Genomic DNA, 24,455 nt, shown 5'->3' with positions numbered 1-24,455 from the left:
AGGGGCGGGGCGCGGCGCAGCAGCCTGAGGGCCGCGCGGGGCGTAGCGGGCACAAGCGCCACGGCGGGCCGTGGGGGCCCTCCGGAAGGGAGCACGGACCCTCTGAAGCCTGAGTGGGATCGCAGGTTTGCTTTGCAAAACACAGGGTGTTTCCCGTCGTTTACGGACGAAGTATGTCTTCAGGATACCTCTCTAACGGGTATACGTGAATTTTAAACTGAAGCTTCTTGCTTTCTGTCTGCTCCTCTCTTCCATACTCACAAGGTTGGGGGGACTTTCTGCTAGTAATCAGCCCAGAAGATCCATGAGATTTCTGTTATTTTGGGATTTGCTCCAGCTTAGAGCAGCCAACGTGGTGGGAAGGGTGGAATGAAAATTTAGAAGGGGAAGAGAAGCCTAAGAATAAGGATTTAAATCCTACCCCCGCTGAAGTCAGTGGCACACCATGTAGCTCTCACAAGCACTACAAGAAGAAAACAGACAACCATGGGTTTTCCGTGGTGGAATTCATGGCAACTATTCAATTTACTTACTTGTGATACAGAGATCCTTAATAATATTGCATCTTCAATTTGTTTTTCCCATGCTAGAAATGACCGTTTTCTTCTATTAAGGGCATAGATTCATGGTTGCTTTTGTGAGACATTATTTAGCATCTGTATCCTTTGAGATAGATATAGATAGAGTTTTATATAATATACTCTGAAACATTACAATCAAATCTTTATTAATATAAAACTCCAGCTGAAGCCAAAGGAATTCCAAATTTTCCATCTTCACTAGAAGCATCTTAAGTAACCATAACACCCATTACACTGAACAAACTGCAATCACCATTTATATATCAATATAAAATAGGTTTAAGAAAATAAGTCAGCATTGTACTTGTATTTTCTGGTGCTTAATGATAAAATCTAAAGAAACAACTGTAGTCTTTTCTGTAGATGTTCTTCCATTATCCAAGTGGCAAATGTAAAGGCTGTTAAAAAGTCTGCAATTGTTGCAGAAAGCAGTGAGAGATGCTTGTGCTGAGGAACCTTTACAAAGAATTAATTGAATAGATGTCATTTCCATCTGCAGTGCTTCTCTAAAGTCAAACCATCGAGAGTCTCTGAATGTGGAGAGCAACACAACAGCTTCTGACATTTCAGAGGTGTGTACACAAGAGCTTTACTTCAGGGCTATCTTCACTTAAGCTTCTGACTCTAGGGCACCTGAAACTGAAATATGCCTTTCTCCTTCTTTTTCATACAAGAGGGAATATTGCGTCAGATATTCTCTCTCTAAAAGAGTGTCAGGTGGTAAGGCAGAGAAGAATATGTTACTGCTCACTTCAGAACAGTGTCAGTCTGCTGACACAACTACAAGCACAACTGCTTTCCAAAGAACTATGTTTAGTGTAGACAAACCTACAAGGCCTAACTGCATAAAGACGTAACACCACACTGCTTGGACACTGGTGACTTCAGCCAGAGAAGAGAGGGAGGTTTACTGTAGGGCCCTCATGCTATCCAGTAGTTGCAATACCCAGTCAATTCTCTGCCATGTCATTTGGGATGTCTGTAATTGAAAAGGTAGATCCCATATGAAAGCAAACTGCACTGTTATTTCTGGTTATATTTTGTTATTTGGAAATCCCAACCATGCCCTGTTGTGCTAGGCATTATACAGATGCTGAACAAAAATGGGAGCCTGTACCCTAAGGACCTCACTGCTAACCATTTTCTCTTAAAGTGAATGCAATGCTATGTATTGCTATTCTTTATTTAGCTGCAAAATGAATGCAGCAGAGGCAGCGCAGGATTCACCTGGTTTGGGGGCAGGCAGACTTGAGCCAGTGGCCCTGTCACACACCAAGATCCATGGGATTCTGGGTTAGTTCCAGTGCTGCCCCACCAGCATGCCTTGCCCTCACCTAATCTGGGTAGCCTCCAGTTTGGGGAGGGTAGATCTGTCTTCATGGAGGTATGTTCTGTGCTGCCTTTCCCAATGCTCAGCTACATGCAACAGAAATTGGATTAAGATCACCTGTTTACTGATCTTTTTCTTAGATCCAGCTATCACAGGACTCTCAGAGCATGTGGGTGAAGTCGCAGAGAATGTGCTATCCTATAGGTTTATTTCACTGAGTATCTAATAGATTATTCAATGCTCTTTAAGTAAATATGTGTGTTAATTTTAATGACGGAATTGTTTGAAACATAACACGTGGGATGGCAAGTGGGATACTCATAGGATTCCCTCATTCAGTTTTTATTCATTCTTTGCTCCAAGCTTCCCCATAACTCCCCCTACAGCCATAGTGGACTGCGATATGTTTTTTTATCCCAGGTTTTAAGGACTCATTCAGAAAGAGGCACAAACTGTTCTGCAAATGATTCATCTGCAAAAGGGTCAAGTGAAACAGGCTACTGGGTGGTTGTGCTACCTTCAGAAGGAGAATCTCCTATATTAAGCACTGTGCTAGGCTCACTTTGACTCACGGTCAGCTCTGTCACAGGCTGAACTGCAGTGTGGTCCTGGGTGACTCCCTTCCCTTAATCTTTCAGGGTTGCAGTTTCTCATTTCTGAAATGGAGATGGTAATATTTCCTGTGTTTACCCAACATGATGTGAGGATAAATGTATTCACATTTAGAAGGCATTAGGACAGGAAAGGTGGCCCATGTAGCTATCTACATAGACTACATCAGGCAAATCTAGTCAACTGATCAGGGGGATGGAGGCAGGCAATCACAGCCTACAGTCATTCCACCTCAATGGGACACTTAAAGTAGGAGGATACTGCCCTCAGCCCTCACCCTCTTCAACCTCCATGAAGAGGTAACATTTTTAGTATTCCTCTGTAGGATCACATTGAGGGAAAGTAGGAACTTAAGGCTCTCCACTCCTTACTGACCACTGTGCAAGTCAGCAGGAGTGAAGGGGGAGGACAACAGAACAGTTCCAAGTGCCAGCCACCGTATGACAAGGCATGTGGAAAGAGGTGACAGAGGTTTACCAGTTAGCATCCTTAATCTCTGTGAGTATAGGCCTCTATCTGCCTGTGCATTTGGATCACTATAGCTTCATGGTCCTCCTCACACAAGAACGTCCTTGGAAAACTATTGCCTCCCTTAATCTGGCTATGACTGCCTTAAATTATTTTTCCTGCAGATTAAGCGTTACAAAGCTTGCTCACATTTGGACATCCACAAAGTGCATAAAAAGTACATACACTGCATGTTGCAGTTCACACTGAAGCTGGGGAACTGAAAAGCACCATAATCAGAGTCTCTGGAAGAACTGCAGTCTCGCTCGTCTCTGGGAGAAGCACCTTAATAGGGCCATTAGCAATTCCCTTTTTATATTTGCAGGATGAAATGCAGAACCCAGAGGGAGGAAAAGATGCTGACTGCCAACTTTGCGAAGGAGCCCATGTTCCTGAGCCTGTCTTAGAAAATTTGACAGGTGGTATGTTGCTGTTGGTGATGTTAAACATGAGAAGGGATTTCAACTACCATGTGCTAGGGATGGGTTATAATGACTTTTAATCTATCTCGCCCTAAAGTATGCCAGGGCAGTATTTTGCAGCTCACAGGTTCACAGGAATCATACAGAGAAGAAATATAAGGTCAGGCAATCGGTTCACTGATGTGCAGCTTTGGAAGTAAACTGTTGTGACCAATGCAGTCCCCTTCTAGTCTGCTAGTGTAACGTAGAGTGAAATATTTCTCCACTACTTGAGTCCTTCCAGCTTCTTCCCAGTTGCGAGTCCTTTCTTGCCCATGATTAGAGTAAGCTGTCACAACACACAGAGCATGAATAGCTGTGAGGGGGTACACACACCCATCACTTGGCAGGTGGCCTTTTCTTGAGATATGGCTTCAGCTGAGCTCTGGCCCTCCAGCTTCACTCCAACAATAATGACTTGTGTCAAAATAAAGATCAATAGCAAGGCAAGTTCATGTGACTTTCAGAAGAAACTCTTCATGCTGTCTTGGACATAAGAGTAATCCTGCTCTGTTTTTTGCAGTCCCTTTTTTTTCCACTTTGATTCTCTTTGTACATCACCGCAGTAAGAGGCCAGATCTCCACGTCAAGCACTATGTTTGCATCATTTGATATTCCAATACTGTAGGTTATATTCCAACTTTATATATACATCAGTTTAAATGGAAGAGGCACGTTTAAATGAAAGAGGCACACATACATAGGAGAGAGAAATTAATATGACACTTTAATCCTGATGTGAGCATTCATGTAGTTGCACCATGTTTTGGCTAGGTGGCTCCTGATCAAAGAATGATATATACTGAAGAGGCAAATGATTCATGCATTGTGCTAAGTTCCAAACAAAGTAATTCCTCTCCACAGCTATATTTTGTTATTTCCATGAATATTCTTTGATACAGTTCTAAGAAACTTAATTTTTTCTTTGATTCTATACACATTTTCAAGATTCTTTACAGAAAACAACGTCACCAAGTCTTAGAAACACTTGCCATGAAAGCAACAGACCTCTCTGTGTAGCCAGCTGGAATGAATCTTCGGATGTGGACACAATGTTTATCCCAGAGAAGGAATTCATAGGCAAAGAGCCAGCACATCAAACGAGAATACCGGGCTGGCTAGAAGAAAACATGAAGGGAGAAGACACCATTAAAAAAGCATTGTGGGAATCTGAGAAAGAAAAAGTTTCCCTGTCAGAACAATTATCAGTTAAGTCCCTTGTATCTCCTCATGAAAAGCCATTTGTAGAAATGGGGGAGTCGCTACTGGACTGTATTATTAAAGAATCCCCCATAAAAGATGTATCTTATTTTCTCACTCAACCCCATGGCTCTCTGTTCAAGATATATCCAAGTTTTGGTACTGAAGAACTGTTTTCTGGAGAGGATAATCTGAACTTGGCTGGCAAAGCTCCCAGTCCAAAAGGAAATATGGTAAGATTTCTTGTTGCTTGAACAGAGGCTTAAATGATGAAAATATTGTTCTCTGATAAAGCTGGTGATAGTTCTTTAAATGAGGTGTATATTGCAGTATCTTATGTGTGAGTGTTATACCTCCCTGATGTATAATATGAAAGAGGAGTGTTAATATCAAATGCAGGTATTAGAGTTGCACCTTGAATTAACTGAGTTCTGAATGAAAGAAGCAATGCATTTTCACTTTCCATCTTAACATGAGGAAAAACTTTTTCACTGTGAGGGTGACAGAGCACTGGAACAGGTTGCCCAGAGAGGTGGTGGAGTCTCCTTCTCTGGAGATATTCAAAACGCGCCTGGATGCAATCCTGTGCAATGTGCTCTAGGTGACCCTGCTTGAGCAGGGGGGTTGGACTAGATGATCTCCAGAGGTCCCTTCCAACCTCAGTGATTCTGTGATTCTGTGATTCTCTGAAGTTCCCATTCAGCTTACACATGCCGACTCTGTTTTGGTAGGCAATCACTGGACAACAGCTTGACCCTTCAAACACCTGTAGGGAGAGCAACAATAGTTTTTCTCCTGATTCCTTGTATGAGAACTTTATGTGTAAACCAGCTCTGATGCAGTCAAGTAGAGAAGTGAAAAGACCTATAAAGAACTGTGTAATTCAGTACAACAAAAGAGGAAGTGCTCACAGAAAGTTTCCATCAGAATCTGTAAGATACTTTTTCCTTTTTTTAGTTTTCTATCTTTCTTAATTACAGGTAGTGTGAGAAAGAAATTAAATACAAACAGTTAAAAAGATTGTGGATCAAACTCTACTCCTATTTATTATTAGTTTTATTATATTATCTAGCAAATTCAGTAAAAAAAAATTCAATGCCCTCTTATACAAAGCACTATAGGATTCCGACTCTCCCACTCCATCCAAAAGACTAAGTCAGTAGCACTTCAAGCAGATTTTATTGCCTTCTAGCTCTGTTTTCAGTTGAGTAAAATTTCACTTCTATCAATCTGCTGGAAATTCAGTAAATACTTTGCTGCATAGAGCATTGAAAGACATTTTTCCTTCATATTGCTTTAATGTAAACATTTCTCTTTCTCCATTTTCTACAATCAAGTGGTTTGACCAATAGTTTAATCTTGATTTGTTTTTTTTGTTTGTTTGTTTGTTTTTAATTCTTGCTTTAAGGTCAGAACTTACTGCAAGTTGGGCCAAAATCTGACAAAGGCACTCTTTAGACTTCACTCCCCTGGATCTTGATACAGGTGCAAGGCCTTGCAGGCATTGCTGGAGGGTGGGCTCTGTTTTTTATCATTTTATAGTGTGGACTGAAAATTTCCACTGAAGTTAATGAAGAAATAATTTGAATAAATAGAACTGAGTATAGAGTGAAGGGTGTCACCTCTTGTTTTGTAACAGTAGAATGACACAGCTCTGCTAGTACTGTAACAGTGTGGGTGAAGCTTATTCAAATTTATCCTCAGCTGCTTTTCTGCTTTCCCTGAATAGTTGACTGTCAAGCCATGTGAGTTCTAATTTTTCTAATTAGTTGATGTCAGAATGTTGTTATCCCCCTAGGAAGTGCCTAAAGCTGACAAGAAATCTTTACGCCATTATTCTGAGACATCGCTTGCTCCCAAGGAAGAATATAAGCAAGGAGACACAAGCAATAAAGTGATCCTCTCCACTCGTAAAACAGGGACCCCTTGTCTAAGTCCATATCAAGCATCCTCAAACATGTTTAAGACACAGTATTCCAAGTACCACTTGGAGAAATGACCATTTCAGGAGGAAGTTATGAAATTTAGTGGGGTCATCAAGGAGCTAGAGCAAGGCCAGCAAAAACAAACCCAAATCATAGATCTTCAGTGTGATGATATGCTTTTGAAGAAGATGATTAAAGACAGGGGAAAACTGTTGCTTAGGGAAGGGGATTTAGGTCTGAATGAAGTAACTAAGAGGATGAAGCAGAATCAGAAGAAACAGCCAACTCAAATAATTGATTCTTACTCTGAAACCATTTCTCTGGAGACCAGTTTAAAAGAATTAGAAACAAAAACTGTTCAGCAATGGCATTTTGAAGAAACTGTGAACAAGCTGAAGAAGGATATTGAAGATCTAAGAGAAGGAAAAGACAAGGTCACAAAGGAGAAAAATGAGGCTAAGAGTTGGCTGGTAGTCATGCAGGAAGCTTTATCCAATGCCACCAAACATCTCGAGGAAGTTGGGACTGAAAAAAAAGCCCTTCTGCAGCAGGTAGAAGAATTTAAGTCTGCATATTGTCTCCTTCAAAAGAAGCATGAGGCAGAACTGAAGACCAAATCTAAGAGACAGTACTTGGAGAGGGACCATACTATATGCAGGAAAGAAAAAAAGATAAGGGAACTGCAGCATCTCAAACAAAAACTGGAACATGAGGCTGATACTGTCACTTCAGTGCTGCATGGGCTAAGGGAGGAGAAGGAGAATACAGAGAAAGGGCTTCTATCCTTGCAAACAACGTTTCAGGGAGGAAAGGATGCCAGCTTGGCAGAAAGGCAACAGCTGGGATCCAAATATAACAAGCTGGCTGCTCAGCTTAAAATTCTGCAAGTAGAATTTGAAAATGAACAAGCTGAAAGGGAGAAAATGCAACAGCAGATCTGTGAGTTCAGAATAGAGAACCAAAAGCTGCAGCAACAGAGTGCTAAAGACCAAGAACGAAACCGCATCCTGCAGCTTGAAAATGCCAGGTGGAAAAAGAAATATGATAAAGTCAGAGAATCGCAGACAGCCAAGGTATAACTTCAGATCAGTACAGCACTCTGAGCATCATAAGAACCTATAACGAATAGAGTTCCTAGTTGCCATATACAGCATTGGTAACACTGTGCCTTCTGTTTTAAAACAGGGTGATGAATGCACATACAAATGTGCATTACCAACTAAGTCCTACTTAGACACTTCCTGTGGACTTCAGCTGTACATATGCTGCTCTGTAACAATGGGTTAATTTTGCTCATGAAACAACTTGCAAACATACAATGTTGCATAAGCATTAAATCAAAATAATTAAGTGTAAATCCTAGGCTGAACATCAAGGTTATGTTTACATGTAATTAAAAATCCCCAAATAACTGTAGAGTCTAACATGCAGAAGTAGGATGAGGTATTCCATATCCCATTCCCTCCTCCAAAAAAGCGAGCTTTTTTCCTTGCCCTCTTACTTTACATTGTGTGGAAGCAATGAAATGTATGAGGAGAGTTTTACATTTTGACCCTTTATTTTGAGCAGTTGTATACGGAAAAACAGTTGTTTTCTCATTCTTTAACCTTACTGTCTCTATGCCAGAATCAGCTGCACTTCAAAATGATTCAGATACTCAGGCATAAAATTTGCTTACAGGAGGAGGATTAAGAAAGAAAGAAGTAGTAGAGCAGAGGAGGCATATTGTGGAGAGGTTTTGTCTTCCGGTGTGTTAGGTTTTGTGCAATATATTCTTAGAAGAAAATATTGTAGGAAATATTTTAGTCTCAGTAGCACTTATACTCTTGCTAAGCCCTGAAGCACACACTTCTCTCCTTCCCCTCTCAGGCCAAACTTCCATTGACTCAAGTCAGGGGGTCTGACCAAGAAGTTGAGAGCTAGGAAAGTACTGAAACTTGCATTTGCCTTTAAGTACATTAAAGTTAAGATACTACTTATTCTCTTTAGTTCTTTACCAGACTGCAGTCTGGAGTGTGGAAATTTGTCTTATAGAGAGGTTTATACAATCACCCACTTTCAAACAGTGATCACACACTTCGCAATTTATTATTTGAGGTAAATGAGGGAATATAAAGTTATGGTAACATCATTTTTTCAGCTTCTTCAAGGGGAAAAGGAATGAAAGGAGTGGAATATAAAAGTAAACATGTCCCAAATTGTTCCTGTGGGTTTAGCAGATTGGCACCTTACCTCTTTCCTCAATTTTGTGGAATTCTGTATAGCTGGCTCTTTCTCCATTAGCTCATGCTGCCTCTAGCTTGATAGTACCAAGCCCTCTTAGCAGAGAAAGGGAAAAGGCTGTGTATTCATAATGGTGTGCATGTACTGAGGAGGGATGTGGGAAAGAGCAGAATCCTTGGACAATTGTTATTTTTTGTGTTCAAAAGACCACCAGGGTGTCCTCATAAATCTAGAGCCTTATCTAGGGGTAAGAGAATAGTATATGCTTCATGTTCACTGAAAGCAGAAAATCCCACTAACTCATGGAAATAGTGACACTCATATTAGGCAGGGTGTTTTCTAAGTACAAAAGAAGGTATGATCCTGGCTTTGAGAAGAATGGTAGTAAATGGGAGGCTAATCTTAATGGCTAGATGGAGATCTCTGTCAGAATCTGAGAAATAAGTGCACCAGGATGAAAACTGAGAATACTTTGTGCACTCACTTTCAGTTCACCAGGTTTAATTTACCAAATGGTGACTGAAATAGAGTGGGAATCCTGTACTGCATTTGTCTTCTCTTTAGTAAGATCAGTTCTATTTGTTACTTTTATTTTCCATTGAGAAGTTGCAGATCTCCTCAAATCAGGTAAATTTTGATGTTCCCATTTAGGATGTGACATCATCAGTGCTTTCTGATTTACCTCAGAAAAACCTGAAGAGTGGAAAAGACTGCCTTAGCACCTTTAATGTGCAGAGAGTATCCCAGATGTTATCTAAAGTTTGCAATATTCTGGCTCTGGCAGATGGACATATTATGTGTCAGGTAATACAAAACAGTTCTTTCAGAAACTGTCTACAGAGATCCTAGACACTGATTTCAGATCAGTTCAAATATCAGCACCTGGCATTTACTCTTGCTGTATTCTCCCAAGAATTTAAAATACAGGAGTTTTTAGATATACCTCAAAACCAAGAGCTTAAAACACATCTTTACTTCCAGCTTCCTCTGATTTTAGTCAGCCATGCTTCTACTGTGTTACATGGGTAAATCTATTGGAAGTCATTTTGGATTGCTTCTTCTAAAAAGCCTTATTTTCTCTCCATGTGGAGAAGGGCGAGAATTTAAAATGAGGAGGTACCAAATATTTGTTTTTCCTGCCTGTCAGCTCATACTCTCATCCCTCTCTCAGAATGACAAGGGAGTGGGGGAGAAAACTCAGTTTTACATTCAGTGAGATCTGGTTCACATTTGTAGTGAGCAAAATCTGCTACCATTTAATGACCATCAGGAGGCCAGTTTAGAGGGGAAAAAAACGAAAAAAAAGTGGTGGTCTCATCCCACTTTCCTGAAGACAGTTTCAGTATGCCCAAAATTATTGCAGTTATATATTATGCCCCAAATTATTGCAGTTATTGCATCTTTATTAGAAGACTCCGTAAATAGTCTCAGTGATCTTTTAAAAATTAGATAACATGTTTGGGTGCTTCATCTGCTAGTATCATTGATCTTAGTGCCACACTTTAAATGAGCCAAGAGTTGAAGAGATTTAACAGCAATATTAATGTTGCTATGGATAAAATCTGAATGAAAATGTCTGTGTATAAGTACTAGAAGAAAAAAGTTAGAAGAAAGGGTTAAAAGAATGGCCCATATTGATAAAGGAAGAACACATATTGATAAGTGATCAAGACTAGATGCAGTACTCTAGATGCAGTCTAATGTGTACTGAATAGATGGGGATAATCGCTCCCCTTTATCTGCTGGCTGTGCTGCTGTTAATACACCCCAGAACACTCTTGGCTTTCCTTGCTGCCAGGGCACACTGCTGCTTCATGGTTAGTTTGCCATCTACTGGGACTCCCCCCACCCGGTCCTTCTCAGCAGAGCTGCTCCACAGCTAGTTCCCAGCCTGTACTGTTGCTAGGGCTCGCTCTTCCTTCCCAGGTGGAGGACTCTGCATTTGACTCTGAATTTCATGAGGTTCCCCTTGGCCCATTTCTCCAGCCTGCCTAGCTCTCTCTGGATGGTAGCCCTGCCATCAAGCCTATTGACTGGTTCCCTGTTCTCCCTCCCAATTTGGGGTCATCTGCAAACCCTGTAAACAGGCATTCCATTGCCTCCTCCAAATCATTGACAAAAATATTAAACTGGACAGGTCCCAGGATAGATGCCTGCAGTACTCTACTTGTTACTGGCATCCAGGTGGAATATGAAGCTCCTGAGAGCCAGCAGGTTATTACCACTGAGCTGCTAATACCTGCTGAATAGACAGTAATAATTAACCACATCTGATTAATAAACCCCCATACCTTCACCCATTCCCTATTAAAGGATTCAGAGCCCTGGAAGCAGAGGTCACTTAGGATACAGAAGCCAGCAGGGCTGTGACATACCTCTGTAGGCTGGCCAGCCTTCTGCCAGGATCCAGCACTTAACCAGGAGCTGTCATGGAACCGTGGGGCAAGGTCCTGCACAGTCTGGGGGCCAGGCCTCGCAGTGCTCAACTCAGAGCTCGAGGAGACCCAAGCTAACTGTCAGGGAACAGCAAGAGCAGGGCTGATGCACAAGGGAAGATGAGCTAGAAGCTGATGGTGACCCCAGCACAGGCAGTGCCTCACAGTATCCAAGTAAGGCAAGCACAGCAGGGGTGGTGACAGCAACAGGTTCTGCCAATAGTCCCAGTGATTATCAAATGCCCAGTAACAAGTCAGGTCCAGTCAACAGGGTCCAGTCAACAGGTCAGGAACAGCAGGGAACAGGACCAGAGTCAAGTCTACCTACAACATAGTTCAGGCAAGAACTGAGCTTACAGGACTGAGCTTAAATGGAGCTCCCATGCCAGTGGGCACAGGGGAGTGGGTGCGGATCAAGGTGTGACTTGTCAGGGCAGTTAGGGCTAATGGAGGCATTCAGGAACCTTACAGCCCAGCAGGAATACAAACTATAACAGACATGTATTTCAAACATATACCCCTATCAAGGAAAAACATACTGGGCAGCAATCTGGTCTAAGATGTATGGAGGCTGAATTATGCAAGATTCTCAGCAAAGGACAACCCTATAACAACTAATGACTCCTAAGGATATAGGAGATCTGTCTAAAAACTAGTTTTTTCATTGCCAATGAAGAGGAACCTGAGAGATGCAGTGAGGACTCAACAGCTGGCATCCGTTGTCCTCTATGTTGCACACAACTGATCCAGGCCAGATTACTTGGACACATATGGCTTGGTGTTTGTATGTGTAAAATCAGCTTTTTAAAGGATTTTGTATAGTAAAATCATCTTCCCCTGAATCTGTGAAGTTTTATGGTGTGTCCTGAAGATCCCAGCCACAATGAAACGTATCACAGGAGTTTCTCACTAGTAGACAGCCTGTGAAATCAGAACATTAAAAATAGGTAAGCCCTTGGCTAGATACAGCAGCATGAAACAGACTTTCTTCCATTGCTGCAAATCCTGCATGGAAGATGTGAAAAGAAGCCACAAAGGTCTGTGTGGGCACTGTGTTCCTCACTGCAGCTTTAGAGCAGGGTCAGGGAGGATATCTATAAATCACAGTACTGGTTTATGCCAATCTTTCTGATATTCCTTACAAAAAAATGTTGTTACAGGTAGTTCTTTGAGCACCATACCTGATTTAGTGGCCAGTGGATTTGAGTCTCACAGTTGACCGTCTAACTGACTTATAGTTTGTCTGCTGGCCTCACTCTTCTCAGAGGCCATTGAAGAATCCACTTGGAATATGAGAAAGATACTGCAGCACCTTGCTATGTGTCACTTTTCTATCCATCATGTCAGAGTTCTGTCACTGATCTTTACTATCGTGCTGTTGTCCTCCCATTTTTCATTTAGAAAGAGGTAACAATATCATCATCAGCTGGAGGATGCTGGCCTTTCAGCAGCTGATATCATTCAGAAGGCACTTCTCTATTCATCAAACTCATTATCTGTGAAACTGAACACCCAACATAGGTATTTTAGTGTGAGGGTTATCGCTGCCTCTTTCTGAAGAGTTGTGTTTTCATCATCATCACCTTCCTCGGATGTGTCAGGGTCAATCAAGTATAAAGATAAAGGATGCAAAGTTGGGGTAATGATTACAATTAGTGGAGTGCAGTATTAAATGAACAGCAACTAATCCTTCTGAAAGACCTCAGCTTCTAAAAAGTCAGCATCTTCTCCACGTGGTGATGTTAATATATCATCCTCCTTCCTCTCCATTCTCCAGATCACATAAACTGCATTCAAACTGAACTCATGGCTGGCAAGACCCAAGGAAGAAGAGACGGAGATTAACAGGAGGACTATTTCAGAACTGAAATTAGACTAATTTTAGCCCACTATTTTAAAAGAAAAATAACTTCTTAAAGCCAAATAGCAGTGGAATTATGGTGGTTTTTTTTTCCCTCAGTTGTACCGTTGTTTCAGAATGTTTGATCACAGTCCTGGTGTCTATGATAAAGGTTAGGTATGTTATTTTACCACTTCATTTATTAGGCCTGTACTTGATTTGACATGCTAAATTTTAAGATAAATTCTCTGTGACAAATACAGAGCCATTACATATAACAACATGAAAAACAGAGAATGAAACCCAGCATTGTTGGGTTCAGTTGCAAAACTGGATGGTAATCAAGAGTTATGTACTTGATTCTTATAGTTAAAAGAAACTTTTTTCCTTGTTGCAAGAGCATTGCTCCTTTACTGAGCAGAGAAAGAAAATGGTGTTCAGGCCCAGAATGTATTGTTCAAATTTGAATGTACTGATAATAGTACACAAAGCTATCCAACAAATGAAACAGATCTCCACTTGACCAGATTCCACTTGAACACAAGAAAACACTTCTTTACTGTTAGAGTGGTTGAATACTGGAACACATTTACCAGAGAGGTTGTGGAGTCTCCATCCTTGGAGATATTCAAAACCTGACTTGACACGGTCCTGGGCAACCTGATCTAGCTGACCCTGCATGAGCAGGGGCAGGGGGTGGGGTTGGGGGACAGATGGACTAGATGATCTCCAGAGGTCCTGTCCAACCCCAACTATTCTGTGATTTGGTGATCTGCTTTGTTCATTTCCCACAGCATAAAGTGGAATGACTAGGAGTTCATTGTCTCTTCAGTTCCCCCCGCCTTTTTTTTCAATTACAACTTTTAACACTGCCATAGATGGCTTTCTTGTTTATTGATTACTTTATTCCAAATTATAAGTACATGTTCTCTTACTAGTTATATTTTATTTATCTATTCTACAGATTCTAGGCTTAGAATACAATTTTTCTTTTCACTTGGAGTGGTTAAAGGGGGGAGCTCTGAAATAGTATATGACAAATGGCACAGGCCTGCTCTTAAATTCTTTTCCTTTACTAACATTTATAAATACACCTTAATAGAGGCTTAGATGTTTTCAGGAAACACACTATGTTAGGTTACATAATATATTCTGTATTTTAATACTCAAAAAGTAGATCTCTGACATATATATACAATGCTAATTACCTGTGGAGTGTATCATGTAGCCTATGTGCTCAGGATCTTCAGGAGGCTGGAGTGTTCCAGTTTCTCCTAATACTTATCTCTGCCATTTGTCATAGCTGGGTTTGGTCGAGACACCAGAGTTATCCTTCAGTTAAGTCCAAGGAAAGGCAGTGATGAACTCTGCTAAATTTGGGGTCTTTGTCTGTTCAGACATTGTTATGTTTTTCCTATTGTTACTCACTAGGACACAGATCATCTTTCTGTCATTGAACATAACAGGAAGAATGAAGCAATTGTTCAGCTGCAAGAAGAAGTGAAGAACCTTACCCTTAAAAAGAAAACCTTGGAGAAAAAGGTAGATCTTCCTGAATGCTTGAGGAATGTACAAATGGGTCTCTGCAGCTGATGAAGAAAGGTTCTGTAGCCCAAGAACATACAGCTCTCAGTGATCCTCCTTCAGGATTGATTATCAAAGCTCTAGCTGATTCACAGTGTTTCCATCACACTTTCCATGTGCTTCCCAGTGAAGGAAGCCTACCCTTTAAATGATTGATTATTTGATTTTATGTCTAGTAAAATGCATTACACATAATATCGTATTAGTTTTCTCTCATCGTAATGGCTGCTGAGATTTAGTTACCAGATTTCTAGGTCAGACTCTGGAAACGACTCAGCAAAAAGCCACCCTTCACCTATGACATGAGGTATTACATCCTTCTATTAAATCAATCAAGAGATAAGCCGGAAGTTTTCCATTATAGTGTAAGCCAAAACCAGCCAAATTATTTACACTGTTTACTCAGTAACATAGTAACCAAGAACAAATTCAAGAAATGCTTTCAGTGATTCTAATGAATATGGATAAGGAGTGTATGCCTGTGGATGTACAATATTTTGTGTGCAGCATCATACAGTGCATACCAGTCCTTAAGGAGGCACTAGAAGGTATTTTACTGGCAGGAATATTGCAGTAAAGGGTTTGAGCTCCATGGCTAGATAAGGAACTGTAGAAGGGATAATGTCTGTGTCTATAGATCTTTTGTCCTCCTAGGGTTTTAACCGTGGTCACATTGTTCTCTCTGTTAATGTTGCATGGCCTGACTGGCTGGCTGACCTTGGGAACCCAGCTTAATATTATTATAGTGCATACTGCAAACTGCCTTATTATAGGCTTTTAAAGCTTTCTTGTTTGGAGTGTTATGTTATGCCCTTGTGTTGATACAATCATGGTGTTAAGAGGGATGGTATCACAACTGAAACTATTGATATCCTCAAATAGAATTTTACTTGTTGTACTCCATGACTGTAATAAAAGGTCCCCTAAATGGACTTAGTGTTTTGTCTGAAAAAAAGAAAGGGGGGAGGGAAAATAGATGCAAAAAACAAAATGAACAAAAAGGTGAAGAGTAGATTTCTAGCCAGTCTTCACAGAAGAAGGGATGAAATGGGTCTGTGGTGTTGAGGTTGAATACAATCATAATATTACAGCTCCCCTGAAAGATTCTTCTCTGCTAGTATCCAAAAGGGTAACTGCCAGCCAGGAAGAGAGAGAAATGATGTGGACTGAACCTACAGCTCCTTTACTCCACAGGTTTTACCTTCCCCTAGCATGCCAGGAGTTCTGAGGTCCCTTACCTCTTCTTAGGCTCATCTCTTGGACCAATTGGATAAAATTTAATGAAGAAAAGCCTAAGCTAGTTGAAGATAACTGAATGTACAGGCTAAAGGCCATGATATAAAGATCTGAACAGCTGGTTACATCCGATAGCTGTGATTCTGCAGCAAAAAGAATGTTATAAAATACATATTAGAAAGAGGCTCCACATATAATATATAAAGCATTATTTCCAGCTCAGGGTTTATCATTGACAGTCTGTTCTTAAACTCTGCTATTACAATTAATAGTTTTTATAAGACAGTCATAGCATATATAAATTACCGTTGAGTCTCATAAATTTTATCACCATAAATGTTTAGTTACAGAAGTACATGAAAAGCGTAGCAATCACAAGACAGTTAATTAATGAAATGAAATCTTTCCAAGACCAAGTTACTGAGGTAAGTTCATCATTATTCACAATGACAGAAATTAGAGGTTGGAGGTTGTTTGGGTGTTCTGAGCACTGTTAATATAGACATTACTATGTACTGTGCTCCCTTTCCCTCTTGCTCCTTGTTATTGTGTTCATACAGAGCTTGTAAAATGGAGTCTAGAAGCTGATTAGGGCCCTGAAGTGCAGAAATGTGCTAGTAATAAATATATAATACAAGAGATGCAGGCATCCTCAGCTTACTAGTTGAGTACTGGCTTCTAGCTCCTAGCTAGACAGCTATTCAAGCTCCTTTTGGAGGAATGCTTGAGTACACACAGTCAATAAAATGTATGTGTGTTTCACTGCACCATATTACATAAACAAAGCAGGATGATATGGTTGCACTGAAGTACTACGGGGTAGCTAGACACTGCTGGCAGCACTTAGCTATCTCATTAGCCAGGTAGCTTGCCTAGTACAGAAATATCCTCATTTTTTCCCTCCTTTACTTCATAGGCTTATGTCTCATCCACATCAGAACTATTATTATTATATAGACTTGCTGGAAAAGACAAACTGTATAGAGATGCTGGTGTTAAGAACGGGACCTGTTTTCTTCACAGTACCCAGACATCTCTGCTGACTGTAATGTAGTACAGTCAACAGAAGTAAAGTATGCATCAGGGATCTTGGAACTCTAGCAAAACCAAAAAGTTTTTACTTCTGAAGTGAGAGCAAAATATGGAATCTCTTGTGGAACTGTGGGGAGATAGTTTGCAGACTTTCACTTCAGAACTTGCCACTAGTGAACAACATCCATGTCTGGGTAAGCCCTGAGCCTCTCCAGAAAAAAACTGTCAGCAGTTCTGAACTGTGCCAGTTTACTATGTAAGACTACACCATCAAATTCATTTTCATTCCTGAACTCTTCCAAGATATGAGTCTCAATTTTGTAAAAGGAAATTCTGGTACCTAGGCTCTAATATAAGCAAACTTTCTCACACCTGCCAGTTTATTTCATTTGCATTCAGAAGTATTATGAATTTAATTTGTAATCTTGATGTTGATCTCTCTGTCATCTTCAGCTAGGTTCTGACCAATATACAAGGAATAGTATATAAACATAGATGGATATGATGAATCATTTCTGTGGTACCACCAAGAAACACAAAAACAATTTGACTCTCAGATTAAATTTTCATGCAGAATATAAAAATATTGCACATACTACTTATTCTTTACATACAGTAATTCTATTATTTAAAAAAGATTCAATTTTCTACTTAAAGAGGATTGAGTTAGGATAGGTCTGTTGGGTTATCTTTTCATTAGTGTCTCCCAAGCAAAACAAACATTTAGATCCAGTCGGGAACCTCTTCAGAAGTTAGGACTCTCTCCAACTTCATGCTTTCCTGATCTCACAGTATAGCACCCTTCTCTTTGGCGAGAAAGGCTAGCTACAGTTCTTTTCAGTGTTCATCCTGGTTGCCTCGCTAACCAGTGAAGAACGGTGGGCAAATCAGGAGTGAGCAATGTGAAATGCTACTTCACACAGATGAGGACAGGATCACTTTTTAACACTAGGGTTCCCATGCTATCTCAGGGAGCAAGGAGCCAAGCTATATCACAGTTCCCATGTCACTAGAATTTCAGTGTAACTCTGCAGAGCCAGACTTTATAGCTATGCCAAACTGACGTTAGGCCCACCAAAAAAGGGGTCATCAGGGAAGCAATTGCAAGCCCTTAATCCTCAGCCTAGTCACTGCCTCAGTGGTGTTAGTTATGGTTATATAACTTATGGGACAAACCAAAACTAGCAGAATTCCCAAAGCTAGAATTATAATGAATATATTATTATCATACTGTGCGAGCATCATGAAGAAAGGGGACTGTAATGGAAATTTACCCCATTACCTTTATACTTCACGCACACACTGAAAAAAATTGAGTTATGTCATTCAGTGATTTTTCCATTTTAAATGAAAGACAATTTTTAGTCAAACTTAAGCTTATTAAATAAAGGCCTCTTGTACTCTTGGAGTCCTCAGTTCTAAACCAGTGTAACGATACTAAAAGAAATTTCATTAGTATAACACTGGACCGACAAATGGAAAAATCAGAAAATCCTGATCTTAAGAAGCAAGTCAAAATGAAATCCTTCCAAACCAAGTTAGACTTTAGTAGACTGAATGGTTTAGATATTAGCATTAGTATACTGAAGTATGTAAGTATATTGTAAGTATAAAGTATGCTAATTACATCCTAGAATAAGAAAAATTGTATTTTCAGGAAGAGAAGTAAGTTTAATGACAGATATGGAATTTGATTCTGTTTTTATTAATGGCACATTTATCTACAGGAATCAGGAGCTGGCTATCAGAAACATGGAAATGGTATAAAACTGTCTGATTTGCACAGACCAGAATTAGATAAATATCACAAGCAAAACAACGAGCTTCAGAGCCAGGTGAAGAGACTACACCTGACTGAAACAAACAAACAAAAACCATAGAAATACTTGTGATGGATATCTGGGTGCCATATAGCTTCAGTCACAAAGTATCTATTTCTCTCACAATGTTTGATTAATGATACACTCTTTGGATGTACATAAACAAAAATACCGACATTTTCTGGTAGTGTGAATGATGCTACTTATAGTACACTGAGGTTTCTCAGAAGCTAGTACTGTACAAGTAACTTCTTATCCTGAGGAAGTATTAAAGGAATTTTTCTCACATGACAGTTCTGGGAATTACTGTAAATGATTAATAAAGGGTTGCAGAAACCACTACCACTTTACATAGAAACTGACTGCCTTTTGCCCTCTGTGCTTTCCCTTGGTGATAGATTTTTTTTCTTCTATTTGCTAACTGTATGTTTATCATGTTATTTATTTAAATTTCTTATTGCTTTCTGAGATTGAAAAACTAAAAAATCACTTGGAGTTAAAGGAGGAAGAATGCAAGAGACTTACAGGAGAAAATGACAAACTTCATGAAGATTTGAGAAGCATGACATTGAAGGTACAGAACCTTTGAAAACCCTGAGTGGCCAGCTGCACAGACATAGTACTTAAAAACTTACTGACAGTAAGATTGGATAGCTATATACAGCAGTGTATTGTATTATACAGAGGTAATGGACCTTCAGATTGCATGAGCTTCTCATCTGACCTCCCAAATGAGAAATGTAAGACAAAGTCAATGCTTGGGTGAGACACCTACTAAATTCCTACCTCCATTTCATATACTTTTTTTCTAATAGAAGGGGAGGCTATATAACACTGTCTTGATTTGGTGTGTGTGGAACTTCATGTAAAAACTAAATCCTTTTAAGGCTCTTCTTATGTCAGTCCTTCTGAAATTGGTGGAATTACCTGCTTATGGCAAGTAGGATATAGGCAATGGAGCTGACTGGTGCCAGCAGCTTCCTTTCCCCATACAGAAGATATGTATTATTTATACATATATCTTTATATGTATATGCATGTACATGTATGTACATACCTCAGTTATACAGGAACTAATCATTTTTTAATTTTATTTTTAAAGGTAGTATCATATGAGAAAATTATTGCATGCCCTGATGAAAGGCTTGGGAGTTCCCAGATACCACAGTAGGTTGACTGATATCACTATTGATCATATTCCTTGTTTTGCAGAGGTGTGTATGAGCATATGTGTGAGTGAAAGAGAGACTTCCTCGTATCACAGAATTAGAAAGAATAAATGATGATAATTTATAAGACACATTCTAAATTTTTAGTGGAGAAAGCTACTATTACTAGAAAACTTAAGAGCAAGTCCTGTTTGTCTGATATGCATAACCAATATAAAAATATAGGCCACAGTCCTCATGCAAGAGGACTTGCAAGAGCAAGACAGCATACAGCACACTCTGATGGCAGTTCTATTGAATCTTGGTGTAGAGGATTATTGCTAACCTTCTGTCTGCTGTGTTGTCTGTGAGAGGACATCATTCTTTTGGAAGATGTAGAAAGAAACATTTAATCCATGTCTCAGCTCTTCCATAACATATTCCATATAAAGTACATAACAGAGTAAAGTGGCAGTCATTGTGGTACTGGGCTATGAATTGAAGTCACCAAAGGAGGGGCACATTTTGTTATGCCAGCTCTGCTTAAAAGGTACTGCCAGCTCATGCCAGAAGAGCAGAAACAGGCAGCTGAGGCTGGTACACCAGAGCAGCCAGGGGTGTCTACATTACACAGTAAAACATTACAGAGGGATCTCTGCCTAACCTGAGCCTGTGCTACAAGTCAAGTGCAGCACTGTTGCTTGCTTGCTTGCATCCTAAAGTACAGTATTATTCATGGAGCACTGCAGTGATGCTAATAAGCCCTGTTGGATGTTAGTTTATTTGGGGCCAGTTCAGACGCCTCTGCACTGTCACTCTCCAAAATTTCCGGTTGCAAGGATAATTTGGATGGAGCCATTGCTTGAATGTCTGTGCAGCGTTTGTCCAGCTTGCACCTTCTTGGCTCACAGTGGTCCCAAAGGCTGCTCTTGGGGTCATGTTTGGGCTACCTATGACAGCCACAGGAAAATGACTTGGGAGCTCTCTTTGCTCCCAAGTTTTGCTCCTAGTTCAAGGTTACCCAAACTTAAGCCTTTCATAACACTTTGGTTGTTGATTGGGATGATGGTTTAGCAATATATACAACTTGAAGCATGCAAATTACTTTTACCAAAGGACTTTTAATCTTATATCTCCCTATCAAGAGCAGAAAAAAACTTGTTGGCACTGAAGGATAAGAGGCTATTTTTTATTCCATAATGTAAATAAATGTTGCTAATGCAGTTCTAGCCTGGCTATTTGGCAGATTTACATCATTGTGCTAAATTTTCTCTCTTAACTGAATGGATATGGAATTCTTAAGTCTATCTTTGATTCAGCAATCAGTGTTAGCAATGACAAAAGTTACCTAGACTATCAGTTGCTTTTTTCTTTTCCTTCTGTTTCTCACAAACATGTCTAAATTAGTCAAACTCATGGAATGCATCATTACTCAGCATATTTGTGTCATGTTAATCCCCTGACAGGTATCTCTTTTTCAGATAAAACAGAGAATCTGGATATCTTTGAGGGAATTTTGCTGCAATATGGCAGCTAAATTTCCTTCCTGGAATTTAAAATTAGGAAAGCAGTGACTTTCAAAGGACCCTCATAAATCAGTCTAAAACCTAGCAGATCTCACTAAGAGCTGCTGTATACTTGTTTTATCTCCTTTGCTACTACCCAGCTGGAAGCAGTAGGCAGGACTCCCAAGGCTTCAGCCTGCAATATGAGCACTTGCTGCCCTCATCAATTTCAGATAGTAACTTGGTCACTCAGAGACACCACCTTGATAGGTCCAACTGGGAGATTCTCAATGGAATCTGTTATTAAGAGCTGGAACACAATTTTGCTAGGCTATATATATATATATATATATATATATATATATATATAAAATTGGAGAAAGTCCCATATCTGAAGCACTCACAGTACAAACCAGTAAAACAAATAAGCCATCGGAAAGGAAAATGAGACAGAGACTGGAAAAGTTATTTGCCCAAATTCACACAAGAATCAGATCAAGGACAGAGTTGAAAACTGATGCCAAGTCTCTTAATTTCAGGCCATAGGCCCTGTCCCCTTGCTTGTGTCAGCTTAATTTAAGCGTTACAATTCTCTATTAAATTCTACTATACTTACGTATAAGCTTTATAATAAAACACTTCTCATGAAAAAATATGCACATACAATATTTGTAACAGAAAATATTGCTTAAAAAACTGTTAGCAGAAAAAATATTTCTCCAGAACAGTTATATTTCAACTTACCAACTTATATATGCATTTCACCACTACACCATTCAGGCAAGTAATGCACCTTAGGTTTACTTGGGCTCTTTCGGTCACTCAGATATACATACAAATATACATACCGACACACTGACTGATACACATAACTGACAGTCTGAGTTGAGACATGTCCCTGAGAACCATCTGCTACATTTTCCAGATATGTAATTCTAAGAAGAGATAGCAATATGCAGCACAACTCTCTCTTGATTTCAGCAGTCACAACAGAATTGCAGGAGGGTAGAAAGTCTCTACCTATTAGACAACAGGAAATTTTACAGCTTTTGACACTGTTTCTGAAAAGCAGTAAAACTTATTCTTATCTGCAAGCCTATGAAAAGTCCCACTGAAGTCAATGAGCTACTTTTTTTTGTTTGCTGGATAAAGGGGTTATTTATCAAAACCACTGCACAGAAGTGAACCTAAAGAGAATGGGGAAGTAGTGCATGGTCACACTGAAAGGTAGGGATAACTATAGCAAAGTCTGGAGAAAAATAACTGAGCTAAAAATTAATTTTGCTAGTATCTAAAATTCGAGGAAAACTCAGGGAACAAAAAGTGAGATAAAGAACATCCTGAATTTACCATCAAAATTTCCCCTTATATTACAAACAAGATCTCTCTCCTGGTCAGATTACATTTTAGCCAGCTTTTTCTTGGCAAGTCCCAGTATGCCATCCAAAACTGAAAAAGAGGAAGCAGATAGGTGGAGACTGTGTGTAGGACACCACTTCTAGCATTGCTTTGCTAAAATCATCTCTCATAGAAGCCACATAGTACATGCTGAAGAGATAGTCCAACAGATTTCTTAAGCACTTTGTCATGCCTAACACAAATATTAAGGTGGAAACAAAAGCTATATATAGATCTATCTCCATATGTATATAAACAGCTGTCTGTCTTTTGCTGACAGTTTAGAAAAAAGAACTACACATCTGGGAGAATCATTTAAGAAGTTCAAAATGAAAAATGGAAACCTGAGGTAAACATTAGTTATAGTCCATAGGCCAGAAAAGATGGTGTTAAAAATGCTCACCCTTTTTAGAATATATATTATGAAACTGAAGGCCCTTTTCCTAACAGTTCTAGCTGTAAATTTTAATTGAAAATATTTTTTAAATACAAGGATACAAAGCTTGTACACAATGAGAAATACTGCTAGGAATTCCCAGTGTTCCTCCCATTCTTCTCAGAATTAGCATCCAACGTGAGAGATGTCAAATAGTAAAGTTGCAATAATTGCAATTATTGTCAACAAGTAGTTTGTTATGTCTGTGAACAGACACACAGAGCAGTCTGTACAAAAATCTCTCCACAGTTTGCTTCATTTAATTGTTTACTCTTTCATTTTAGATTATAAATTGTTCAATATGGGTAGAGTACTTAGTACAAAGGAGCCATGGCATAATAGGTGCTTAGGCACAGCTATAGTATTGCAGTCTGCAACTCAAGTGTTTTGCTAAGGCTAGTCAAGATATCTCAATATTTTGTATACCTTTTTAATTAACGCCTTCCTCTGCCACCACCCCATGCAAACTCAGTAAGAGCATACATAAACATTAACTAGTAACATTGGGATCAGTTAACTTAGATGGAAAAGAGGCACATAATATTCATAGTCACTGCTTAGAAGACATAGAACAGGGCTAAATAGAAAACCTCCTATGGCATGCTAGTGCTCTCTCTTGCATTTCCCCCAGGCAAAAATACTTCGCTGCTTTTCCAAAAACCATGACTCGGGTAAGTCAAACATGCTTGGCCACAGATTAAGTCAGAAAAATTAATGATCTTTGCAGAAAAAATAACATTATACCATTGGGTAGATATTATCTGACTAGAAATAATAGTACTAGTAATCACAGATGTTCTCCAGTTTTCATGATTATGCTTTGCCTTCAGTCAATACTTAACAGCATTTCAATAACAGCTTCAGTGTGTACTGCAGAAAGGCAGCTTCTGATTTTTTTTTGTACTTTGCAGATTCAAGAGGTTCAAAATCAAATGAATGAAAATAATATGGAAAATGAACGACAAAAGAAAGATGCCATTTACCACTAGCATGGCAGTAAGTTGCATATGTACAAATGACAAATAAAAGTTACTGCAAAATACAGAATGTGACCAAGCACCACTGATTTTTCATTATACTCTCTAGGCAAATTGCTCAATTAATTGCACAAGAGAAAGCCCAGGGCCTGGTTTTGGCCTTGATTTTTTCACAGAGTGTTTTGATTACGGGATTTGGGAAGGC

The 24,455-nt window shown here is 39.5% G+C and overlaps 1 protein-coding gene across 1 annotated transcript; it reads left to right on the top strand.

Annotated features, from left to right (window-relative positions):
- The first annotated feature begins 1,085 nt into the window (after positions 1-1,085).
- On the top strand, positions 1,086-24,320 carry CAGE1 (cancer antigen 1). Its single transcript, XM_067290832.1, has 8 exons — positions 1,086-1,153; positions 3,356-3,452; positions 4,440-4,924; positions 9,491-9,643; positions 14,546-14,656; positions 19,256-19,360; positions 19,889-19,953; positions 24,185-24,320. The coding sequence occupies exons 2-8, from the start codon at positions 3,362-3,364 to the stop codon at positions 24,207-24,209; spliced, it is 1,035 nt and encodes a 344-aa protein (XP_067146933.1). The 5' UTR covers positions 1,086-1,153; positions 3,356-3,361; the 3' UTR covers positions 24,210-24,320.
- Positions 24,321-24,455: the final 135 nt, after the last annotated feature.

Source organism: Apteryx mantelli, chromosome 2, assembly GCF_036417845.1.
Source record: "Apteryx mantelli isolate bAptMan1 chromosome 2, bAptMan1.hap1, whole genome shotgun sequence".
Lineage (NCBI taxonomy): Eukaryota > Metazoa > Chordata > Aves > Apterygiformes > Apterygidae > Apteryx > Apteryx mantelli.
The sequence above is the reverse complement of the archived record's forward strand: the minus strand, read 5'-3'. Positions and strand labels throughout refer to the sequence as shown.

Excerpts from the sequence above, each read along its gene's own strand:
- CAGE1 (XM_067290832.1), top strand. The coding sequence starts at position 3,362 with ATGCAGAACCCAGAGGGAGGAAAAGATGCTGACTGCCAACTTTGCGAA. Across the intron at positions 14,657-19,255 it reads AGAAAACCTTGGAGAAAAAG|ATTGAAAAACTAAAAAATCA; the intron begins GTAGATCTTCCT and ends TTGCTTTCTGAG. Across the intron at positions 19,361-19,888 it reads TGAGAAGCATGACATTGAAG|GTAGTATCATATGAGAAAAT; the intron begins GTACAGAACCTT and ends TTATTTTTAAAG.